General features: G+C 35.0%; 1 protein-coding gene across 4 annotated transcripts in view; it reads left to right on the forward strand.

Moving 5' to 3' along the window:
* The window catches only part of LOC116171740 (protein madd-4), a 140,041-nt gene that overhangs the window by 88,991 nt on the left and 38,676 nt on the right, over window positions 1–12,374 (forward strand). For all 4 annotated transcript variants that reach the window (XM_031488724.1, XM_031488732.1, XM_031488739.1 and 1 more), the window contains exons 2-3: window positions 1,097–1,171; window positions 9,318–9,479. In XM_031488724.1, the coding sequence (XP_031344584.1) occupies window positions 1,097–1,171; window positions 9,318–9,479 (237 nt within the window). The remainder of the gene's footprint in view (window positions 1–1,096; window positions 1,172–9,317; window positions 9,480–12,374) is intronic.

Raw genomic sequence — 12,374 nt, forward strand, 5'->3', positions numbered from 1 at the left:
TTACGATGCGCAAGTAACTAAATCTCTATTGATCTAATCAATTCAAAATATAAATTAGCTAGTATGAGCAAATGCTTCGGAGCAAAACAAATAAGGTAACTAAACATTGTAGATATCAGTCTCGGGCCAAGTCTGGGTAACTTCAAAAACTAATTCACAACGTAACTGTAGCTAATATCGGTTAACAAACTAATATAAAGGATATGAAACGTAGAAATGGTCGCCAGGTAATGTTTGTAGAATGAGGTAGGCACACAGCTCTGTCCTAAGTTTCTAATATTGGTAGAATGAAGTAGAATTGCGTGCTTGAATTGACAAGATGGCGATAAGATTTTTCAATGGAACTTTCCGTGCGCAATATTGAGAAAATCCAAAATTCTGCGGTTTCCACCAAGGAATAACGATGTGGAAAGCAATAATCAGGTCGTTAATAATTAAAAAAAGGAGTAATCCAGAAGTCAGAAGCTTAAAAAATGATTATTCAAAGTCAAGGGTAATGTTTTGTTACATATCGAAAACGGCCTTAGAACTTGTAAAATATAGCCGCAAACAGCGTCAGCGAAATATCTGGTTTTGTGCAAAGAAAGGAATTAAGGAACGGCCTCGGGCGGTAAAACAAAGAACTATGCAAAAGAAACCTACACCAGATGACATTTAGTGGCAAACTAAAGAACTAGGGTAATAAGAAATCTACTACAGAAAAAAACTTACATCTTATTAAACGGGTTTACAAAGGGAATACCTAGATGGCGTAAGAATACTAAATAAAACCTAACAATACGCTACTTGGAGTACAATGTTATGAAGCTGCAATACCAGTAATACCTCTTTGATGGAGGTGAGTGTCATTTTAGTTCCCTCTTTCTGGTATTGGGCATTTGTTGTTTGTTGGATGTCACTTTGTATAGTGAGGAACATCAAATGTATTTTTCTGACGATGGGTAAAAAATACATTTTAACTACACGCAATTTTTAAGTAGGAGTTCAGTAATGCGACAGTACCGACAATACTGTAACGTATAAATTTAATATTTCTCATAATTTAATTAATTAATTTTTTGGCGAAAGGGTGTTTTAATAATCATCTTTGTTTCAGCTGATATCTTCAAGACCATCGTCGGAGACGGAAGAGAATTCGTCACAATTAGAAAATGCTTCAGATCTCGAGCAGGTAAGCGTTGCCGATTATAAAAACGCAATTTTGTCGTTTACTTTAAACACGCCAACGTTGTGTGCCTTATTCCTATTATCTCACGTAAAAGCATAAGCCTATTAAATCTCGAAATTACGATAATTAATTACGAGCCGAGAGTTAAGCTCTTGAAAGAGAGCAGCTTTTTCCGACGGCGGCGCCACCACCGTCGCGAACTGCAGGCAAAGGCGCCTTTTCAAGGAGGAAATAAAGCGTCGCCCGTATAGGTATAGGTAGAGGCGTCAATAAAGGAACCGATATGGTGATTGAATATATAAATATTAAGGGATTTAAAAAATATTTTTCGTCCTAAAACAACAGATTCATGACGTTCTTGGATTCTCAGAATGTTTAATAACGGAAGGGGAAGCGAGATTTGCGAATGAATAATGCATTGTTGATTCAGAAGCGGGATTTAAAAAGACTTGCAAATGCGGATTTACCCACAAATTACAATAAATTACGTATTACAAGCAGACTTCCTAAATTAAATAATGCCAATTTTAATACAATGTAGACAACGTTTTGTACATGGCAGTCATTCATAAGAGAGATAACGAAGTTAATTAATTTAAATTGCGAGTAGAGTTTTTGTCGTGCTCTCTTTGTCGCAGGTATATAGGCTTTGTGCCAGACATTTTTGAATGCTGTTGTCTCATATTTTAAACTAAATATCTTAATTAAACTAAACTGTGTCCATCACTTACTCCCGATGCTTTTTATTTATACGTACACACGCTGTCGCAGTTTGCTCCTTAGTTTACAACCAAGCATTTCTGTACGACAGATGCATATTAATTGTAAAAATACTTATGAATCGATTTGGATTATTATACCTATATTGACAATCTTCAAATTGCAATCTACGCCATTGATGATTAAAACACACCACTTTGCACAATTTTATATAGGGCCAAAATAAGCATTTTTAGACGCCCCCGGCCCTTCCTTAAGTTGCATTTTTTAATTTCTGGCATTTCACTTTTGTGAATGGTATTTTACGACTGCTCCCAACAAAAAAAGGACTGCTCGAATCTCCGAAAACAACACATTTTACCAATGAACCATCGCTCTCGAATAGGAGTGCTACTAGCCCATTGTCTAATTGCTGTTCAGTCAACAAATACTGAGCTGTATTACAAAAAATGCGTTTTCATCATGCATATGCTTTACAACTTGTTTAAGCTGTTCCAGATCCAATTACTTCATTTTCCACAAAACTCACGGACAAAAGTCCTGACACGGTCGCCAAATATTATAATTATGCCCCTATTGAGACTCACGAATGTCAACCGAGATATACAGACACGTTTTCAAGAGTGGAAGTGGAGCCAATTTAAGGATATCTCTGCATTTTGACAATTTTTACAAACTTATAACATAACCTCTGTTTGTTTTTAAACAATATGCCAACTGTATTACTATATTAAAGTGTATGGCACGATATGGAAGATATCACAACTCTGTAGAGTGTAGTTATTTTCAAGCAACGCAAAGCTTATCCCAACGATGGCAATTAAGATGAGCCTTGTGTTCTCTAAAGCGATATTTAGCCCAGTTGATTACAATCTTTATAATTTGTTTATATAACCCTGATTTCGTCATTTGCACCACATTCGTATTAGTTAACCAAAATTAATCACCCGGTAACGTTTTAAGTATGCAACGCAACTCGCCAGAAAAGAAATGCGAATAATGGAAGCAATTTATTTTTCTGTTTTGTGAGTAAGAAGATATACAGTCATGCAAAGAAAATATCAGTTTGGCCGCTTAGCCTACAAACAAAATAGACCTTTTCTCTCCAATTCTTATTGGAATATCGCGGCACTGACGGAATTTTATTTTTCACAAGAGCACCGCTTTGGTAAACAAGAAAAGGTAATACGCCGAGGGATTCTGGCCGTTTATCTTTCGTCTTAGATTTAATTAGACGCAATCGATATAAATTAAAAAATATAAAACGCGAAGAGTAGGTACACAAAAATTTCTAAGGAGATGTTCAAACAATGCGGGTTTATCATAATTTTATAGGCGTTGTCACGTCGCGACGTCGTCGGCGTCGCTATTTTTACGTTGTTTGGTTTAAAAACATTTCGGGAAAATCTCAAAAGGCGATTACAGAGACAGCAACAATGCGGCGTGGAAATATTGTCGCATTTTGTCATCTCTTGAACTGAATGAAAAGGAAACAGATCTTTTTCGTTCTTGATTCAATGCGCCAGACTTTATCGGCCGAAGTATCGTAATACGAAACTAAAATTTATTTAATTATAGAGTAACATCGGGCACAAGTTGTTCTGTACTGCAGGAAACATAAAGTCGATGTATTGATTCATACTTTAATTCGTGTTTCATTGTTTTATTAGCTATCGTGATGCCGATAAAATATAAATCAAATTTTCTCTATTTAAAAATTGTTAAATCGACGTGGAATTGGAGGACATGAGAAAAAAATGTGACAAAAAGCACAATAAAAAACGAACGAAGTTAGAAGTTTATAGGATGTCTGTGAAGTTGGCCCAAACAGAATAGCCCGGCAGCACCGCACCATGCTAGACCGTTAGTGCCGTGTTAGTGCTCGTTAATGGCTCATAAGTTAACGTAAAGACCGTTTTCTAAAAATAATAATTTTTGTTCGGACCATCTTCACGTTTGCCCGGATAATGACTCCAATTTGCATCATATTTTGTCAATCGTTAGTGTTCTGTTAGTGATTATTAGTGCTTTGTAATTTAACGTTAGGAACCAAACAGTCTTCTCAGAATAATTTTTGTATTGGTTCGGGCCCACTTCAAGTTTTCCTGGAAAATAACTCCAATTTGCACCAAATTTGTAAACCGTTAGTGCTTTGTTAGTGTTTCAGAATTCAACGTTAGGACCCAAACTGTTTGCTTAAAATACATTTTCCTGTTGGGGCAAACTTCATTTCTTACGTAGATATTTTCACATTGACATACACTGGTTACTCTGTAAATGAATTGTTAAAACAGCAGAAATATAAAAGATAGTATATTAGAAATAAAGTTGTATTGTTCAAATACTTACTAAAAACTAAAAACATGCCAGGCTCAGCTTCCTCTGGAAATATATAAAAAAATATGGAATTTCTTTTACCGAGTACTCCCTGTCAGAAAAATCATCAGGAACAAATCATATAAATATATTATATATAAAATATAACCTCATATGGCATTTATGACATATGAGGGAAATATTCAAATTAATGTCGATAACTGCAATTTATCATTCTTCACTTGGTGAGCACTGGTAGGTGGTGCAAATCTCGTGATAAACTTCGCAACGTAAGATCCATTTTGGACGCCCGAAGTCGACCATTGCAAAACGTGGTTATTTTCGCCACTATGAAAAAAAACAAAATTCCGTCGCCTAAGACGCTTAAATGAATAGGCACAGGGCAGTTTATGTTGCTCCCAAATTGCATTTGTTAATAACAGAATACGTTTCTAATGCGTTGTTTCTTCTTTTGCGCGTTCTTTCTTTAAGCTCTAAAACAGCCCAGTTTTCTGGTAAAATTAGAACAACAAAGTTCTTTATTGGATTGACCGTAAGTATGTCCGCATGGTTATTAGTGTTCAATTGATGTTTCTTAGGACCCTCCTGACTCATTGCTCGAATGTAGTATTTTTAGTGCATTTTCTGTGTTAAAAAAATGTGCTGGGTAGAAATTAATGTTACCTTTCAAGGTATGCTAATTAAACGAAAGGAACCGTTTTCTACCAAGTACCGCCCGTTTCCGACTCCTTATCGACAGAGGGGGATGGGGGACTGGTTTTTTACTGCATGGTATTTTAACGAAGGTCTCAACGAATTCATTTCTACCGACGATAGTTCTCCTCCTCGACTCCTTATCATGATGGGATATAATTCCTTATTTATCTGGAAGAAATATATCCGTTGGTGATGACAAAATTAATCTATTGGTGAAGTCGAAGCGAATAATGTCTTGAAAACGGAGAGTCGGAAGAGGGCAAGTGGAACGTCAGGGCGAGACATATACATTTGGAGGAGGGTACTCCCCAAAGGGCGGAAAGATCGTCTGAACCAGACGCATCTACCTCCGATGTAAAAACTTAATTGTGATTTTCTCGAAAATGTTGGTAGAAGTTATACCTGCAAGTGGAGGATGCAATATTTCGGAAATTTTGAAATGTATAGATTTTTTGATTTTTTTATCACAGGTCAACACGATTTTTGACTTTGATAAGAGGGTATGAAATTTTGATAAATTTGTTGATAGTTAGACGGAAAAAATATATAGGGCCTGAAACTTTTGTTACCAGGAGAGCCGTTGGCCAGTATTTTAGAAAATCAAGAATTGAAATTTTTATTTATTCATAAATCGAAACAAATGTAATTGTATGTCACTATTAACTTTTACTATCATATCAAATTAAAAATAGTAAAAAAAATGTAATAGTGAATCCTATTACTCTTTTTTCCGTGTTCATAAGTACTTTCTCTCACTAAACATCAAATATAGTCCTAGTCCCCTGTGGAGAAGTGAGTGTGCTGTATAATAACAACGATTTGAGTTTTCATATAGTATTGAAATTTTACAATCTTCTCCTCAATAAATAAGTAAGAATCAAATTTTCTACATCCCCCATCACACTTTCGTTGTATTTCCCTGATAATGTTGTTCAAAGTTCATAATATCTTGATGACAACGTTCTCGTTTTTCTGAGTACGCCCTCATATAACAAATAATAATAAAAATAATCATATATTTATTCTTTTTTTACAAAAAATCGTTTATCTTCTAAAGAACTTTTGTAGTTACTACAAGTAACATGTGCAGCCCAGGAGCTGTCTACATCCCTAACGGCGTAGTTAAAATAGGTTTCGTAGGGTTCACAAAGCTTTTTACAGGAATTTAAATAAAATTTTGTCTCTCATACTTTAACAAAATTATACCAATACCACATAGGTATATAACAAAATGCATCAGCATTATATTTACACTTTCTTGACCACATTTTAACCTCTGAGTTTTCTAGAAAATATTCAATTGTTGTTTATCACTTAAGTGCTATCTGTAGACACTGTGAAAGTTAAGACAGTGTTTTGAAATACTCCAGAACTATTTGATATCTCTATATGATAACTCAAGAAAATGAATTATTATCATAACTACCACAAAAGCAAACTTTATATAGAAAATGGGTACTATTCCTTTGTTCTGGAGCAACTATTTGTAGTATACATGTAATGTACGGGGTTAAGTGGTAGAGCAGACTACGGTATTTTACTGTGGAACTGAACTTCGCCCCATTTCACCATTTTTAACTGTATTTTTCTTTTTTCGCCAATTTAATAAAGACATTATTATTATTATTATTATCAGTGTTTCTTGTGAGAACTCAGGTCTAGCCTGGTTAACTAATCGCATGGATTAAAATCAAGTAACGATTAGTGTCTGTGTCTGTGTCTGGTGAAGTTATGTAGGGTCCTAAAAAAAATTATTATTATTATTATTATTAATGATTAGAAAAATCATAAAATAAATTTTAGGACAACGAAACTACTTTAGAAACAACTAATTTCGTCTCTAAAAAGGGTGAAGAAAATCCTCTCTAGTGGGGAAAGTAAAAAACAATTGCTACGTTAATATTAATAATGACATTTAAAATTGAAACATACATAGATTACTAAGTGCTGCTGCTAACAAGATGAGGAAATATCAGGAAATTATCAATGCAGGTTACCAGTTTTTACCTTTCGGTGTTGAAACCCTTGGGCCACAAGAGAGCACCGTTCGAAAACATTCCTAATTCAAAAAATTAGTCTGGCCATTCAGCGCGCCAATGCTGCTAGTGTTATGGGCACTTTTCCTTCTACAATATCTTTAGACGAAATTTTCTTCCTCTTTTAAATCTTTAAACCTTTTTTAAATGTTCGAATTATTTTATATAATATTTAAATAAAATCAATTGATATTAAACATTTTTTTTTTAATTAAAAGGCGAGTATGTAACTAAATACTTCAAATAAATTATATTCTTTTCTTTTCCTCTATTTCAGACGATCAGTTTCATGAACAAAGTAATAAATCTATCAAAAGTGATGGTGTCGCCATAGGCTTCCTTGGCAATGCTCTTCTTAACTGGATCGTAGCTGGTCCTGAAATTTCAAGAACTATTTATTTTTTATTCATTTCTTTTTTTATTTATCTATTTTTGTCTTTATTTTTGAGTGGGCGGGATTTCACCCCAAGGCTGCTCTGTCAACCCAACCCACTATACAATTACAAATACCCATGTCCGAAAGAGGTTGAGAATGTGTGGGATAATAACTTTGACCGAAATATTCGAAAGATTCATCATGAAGATACCCGAGCATTTGAAACTAAATTAATTTGTAGCTCATACCAAAAGCATAATAAATATAATAACTAAGCGTGCAGCTGATAATAGCCACAAATCCGTAAGCAATCGGGCAGTAGACTCACATGCTTTTTCAAATTTTGGAAATATTGGTATTGATATTGATTTTGGAACTGAAAAAAATCGTAGGTTAATAGGCATCCACGACCTCTGTTCTCATTTATCAAAGGAGATCTGTAGTTATTTGGCTATTTCATTCAGTAACGGGCTGCGATACTGTGTCATCATTTTGTGGAGTAGGCAAGAAAGGAGCTTGGGAGATATGGATGGCATACTATAATATTCAATTCTCTTTTGAGCAGCTGCTAATGGGAAGACTTCCAGATGAGGATATGATGCGTATCGTGCAAAGATTTATGATTCTTTTGTATAATGCAACATCTCCCTTAAACACAGTTAATGAGTGTAGACGATTCTTTTTTATTAAAAAAAGTAGAGCAATTGAGATTATATCTACCTCCAACGGAAAATGCTTTACCTCAGCATATCAAGCGAGCCACTGTTCAAGCTCTTATATGGAAAAACTCTCTGGAAAAAGACTATCAACCTCCTTCCCCCGATACCTTGGGGATGGGAAAAGCTAATGATGGGTTTCAGCCCTTGCGATCTACGGTGCGTTAATAACTTTTGTTATTGTTTTGTTATTTTGTTATTATATTTGAAAATGGACACGAATATGCGGTGAAACGTCAAATTTTTAATCATGTATTAGTATACACCACGTATATCTATATACCGGTTTTAATTTAATACAATTTATGACGTTTAATTGGATATCTATATGCTTCAAATCAGTTTCTTGGTTCCTACTTAGAAAGCGTCATTACTGGAGTTGGGGAATCCGAAATTTTTGGGGTCTGGGGCATATACCTACAGTATCCCAATCCAAAAGTTCACAATCGCCTCCAACACTGAAATATTTTTATGATTTCAATTCAATATCCGATCCCACTTTCAGAATACAAATTTTTAAATGTAGTAGGGGTTTCAGAAAACGGTTTGAGTCCTAACGTTGAATTGTCAAGCACTAACCATTTGCAAAATTCAATACAAATTGGAGTTATTGTCCGGGAAAACGTGAAGTTGACCCTAACAAAAAAAAATTTATTTTAAGAAAACGGTTTGAGTCCTTTTACGTTAACTTATGGGGCACTAACAAGGCACTAACGCCACTAACGATCTAGCATGGTGCACGGTGTTGCCGGGTTATTTTGTCCATACCACCTTCACAGACATGTTTATAGGTAATATCATTGAATAAAAGTACTATGTAACACCTATATGCCACAGAGATAAAGGAAATAACGATCACCATTCAATGATTGGTAAAACTAACATTATTTTATTCAACTAAGAACATGAAATATGTCCGCAATGAGAGCTTAATACGAAATACCCTAATTTTTAACCACATTTTCAAAACACGGAGCAGAAACAGGTCACTAATCGGTCAGGTAATGCCTACGTTTCCCAAAAAAAAGCTTTTTAATTACTACCCTTGTACCCAAGAAACCTCAATCTCAGTGACCGCTTTAGAGAATTATTTCGTAAACTATGCCTAAACAGATATTCATTAGATTTAACGCCGTCAAGGATTAAGCCTCAAGCTCTAAACTCGCATATACGAAGAGGCATAAGCAATATATCCTATACTTGCCATACTTTCCCATCCGAAAATGCCCTACATGCATGCGAGAGTTTCACATATTGAATTGTTTCAGAACAACTCCGAGTTGGATGTGGCTTCGTCGAGATGGTCGGAGTGGTCAGAATGGTCTCCCTGTTCACGATCCTGCGACGGAGGGGTAGCGCGTCAATTTAGAAAATGCCAGGCGTTAAAATGCAGAGGAGAGTACGTCCGTTATAAAATATGCAACATGCAGGTAACTTCCTTAAATTAATCGTAAAGAATGAAGGGAGAGACTTTTTTTATTCGAATACTTGTCGGTTATGCCCCTTTCTTCAGAAATTACGCTCCAGATAATCCAACTCGTAAGTTGTGAACTGTGAAATGTAAATTCGCGCTTCGACGAAATTACCTTCTGTACCTCATTACAATTAGGAAAGTTGTTTCTACATTTAGAATTAGTTTGTGACAGATGGAAGGGAACAACGATTCTAAACGGACGGTTAACATGCTTTGCAAAGGTTTAATGTTCGGTGTAAAATTGTACTAGCGAAATTGAGCAGTTTGGTAAAATTGCAATCAAACCTTTACTTCTCCCTAGGTAAATTTGGTTTAATTTTATGACGCAAAAACTTAAATGGTTCAGGTTGCCTTCTTCAATTTTTACAACAGAAGGAGCATAGTGGAATCATCAGTTGTCACATCACATTGGGTGGTTTTAATCGATTCGGTAAAGTAATTGGTCAGTAAAATAGCGCATTTCAGATACCTAAACGTAAAAAATGCACACAATTCACAAAAGCATAAAACGTACTTTTTCACTAAATCCGCCCCACGTGGTATCAACCACCTTTTATAAATTTTTTACAGAAAATGTCAAACAAAGTAGAGTAAATCGTCACAATTCGAACCCAAAACCAGCTCTGTGCCTTAAAAGGCATTTCGCCTATTTCTCCGAGTCGTCACTTTACCAGTTTACCCAACTAGGATTGCTCTGAGAGAAACTTGCGAAAAGCGGTTGCACATACCTACTTTTCTTGAGGAGAGCATTGAAGTTGCAGACCGATGCAATTGTCTATATTATCCTCGCCATTAGAGATTGCCGGTACGTCATAAGTAAATGACTCTAGCTATCCAAAACGTTTATAGTAAAGTCACATGAAAAACAGCACATCAAATAAAGACAGTGAATATTCGAAGTGCATTTGAAGGAAACGAAGTGAGTTATTGAATGAGATAATGTGGTAGAAAGAGAAAAAACAAAAACGAATAACCAATGCGTTTTGTAAACCGTATGAATTTGAACTCTCATTTGACTAAAATAGTTCTTCCGTACAGGTATTTGTTTGACAGTTGTGATTTTTAATTGTTTACCTGTCACGCACTTTTAAATCATCGGTTAAGCACTTTTCAATCGGTTCTTTTGAGAACTAATCCGTCACTTACGTGTATTAATCACTTTAATTTCTCTCTACGAATTCCCATGTCTGCAAAGGGTAAAACTTTGCATATAGAAGCACAACAGCTTGTGCTTAGTGCAACATTTTGAGAAGGAGAAAGAAAACGGTGGTCCATTGATACCCGTATCTGCTGTTCAAGAAGTAAGTGTGATTATATATACTTATATTTTCATTTAGTACAAACACACAAATTATAGCGAGTGGCCAACGCTTTGGGTATATTTGAGAGGACGGTGCGAAGCATCAAGACAAGAGCGGCATCTAACCCTGTTTTGGAAAGCCCGGGTAAGAAACGGCCCCGCAAGAGAGCCAAATCTGACCTGTTTCGTTAAAACATTTCTACACACGTTCTATACTGCGTAGGGTAGAAGGAGGATCAACATCAGGATCCAGTTGAGAGAGGCTGCTTATTTCTCATTTCTGATTCCTAGTAATGTAACATTGTGCTAAAAATGTAAAGAAAAGTATAAATATGAAATAGAAGTAGAGTGACAGTGACAGTCCTATATTATAATATATTTTGAACATAATTAATATCCATTTAGTGTATCATTTTGAATTTATCCTTATTGTAAGCTATCATAAGTAACAGTGAGTAACTTTGAAAACTGGTAGTCTTGCAATGTGCAGCTGGGTGTATGAAAATCGTATAACCTATAAATTGAATACTCTAATTGTGAATTTATAATTCTTTATCGGCAAACTCACTTATGAATGCAAGACCCGACCATTGTAATAATTCTGGCGTAGCGTAATTACTAAATGTTCACATTTTTGGAAAAATTGTAATGAGGCAGCTTACAACAATGGGTTTATCTTACGATATGGCCTGTAAAAATAACGCATTAATGACCTGTTAGATTACAAGGATTTTGTTTTCTCACCGTCTTTATTACGTTGTATTTTATTAAAACCAAAATCGACTAACGATACTTTCTGCGATTTGACAGTTTTGCACCTTCAAATAAACATCCAATAAATGACAGCTGTCGCCATCTCGGAGTATATTTTCTAATCAAGTTGGCATTATTACGGAAGTAATTTGACTCATATTTTTCATATTAAACCATACGATTGTGAACTATGACGTACCGGCAATCTCTAATGGCGAGGATAATAAGTAACCTTTATATACGAAAATACAGAAAACTTATATTTTCAGTTAGATCAATATGTCCTGAAACAGCAGAGAATGTCCGTCGTGGTTGGTTAAAACATAAAATAGTATATACAGAGATGGGCAAAAGTTTAATTTCAAATAAATATCTCTGGGGTTTTAAAAGAAATCGAATGAAATTTGGTAGGTACATATTATACTACTCTTTGTAATCGTAAAAGAGTCTACTGTTAAAAATTAAAATAAAATACAAGGTGTTTCATTTATACATTTTTTAAATAGACATCAATTCCTGTTAAGCCAGGCAATCAAATTTAAAAAAATTTTCGTTGAAGGACAATATAATTTGAAATAAATCATGGTGTATATATAAGGAGAAGTGCATGAACTGCTGAGGCAATAATATGGTCGATGAAATGCGAGAAATAGACGGACGCCCTTGCCTCAGTGGAGTCTTATGTCTCGATGTGCAATAATTGAATTGTAGGATACAAGAAAAAGGGTTTTCACGAAAGAAAAATGTAATAAAATCGACCAAAAACATCCCAATTTTAAATTTTTTAACTTGATATTG

Source organism: Photinus pyralis, unplaced genomic scaffold (genome assembly GCF_008802855.1).
Source record: "Photinus pyralis isolate 1611_PpyrPB1 unplaced genomic scaffold, Ppyr1.3 Ppyr1.4_LG1, whole genome shotgun sequence".
Classification (NCBI taxonomy): Eukaryota; Metazoa; Arthropoda; class Insecta; order Coleoptera; family Lampyridae; genus Photinus; species Photinus pyralis.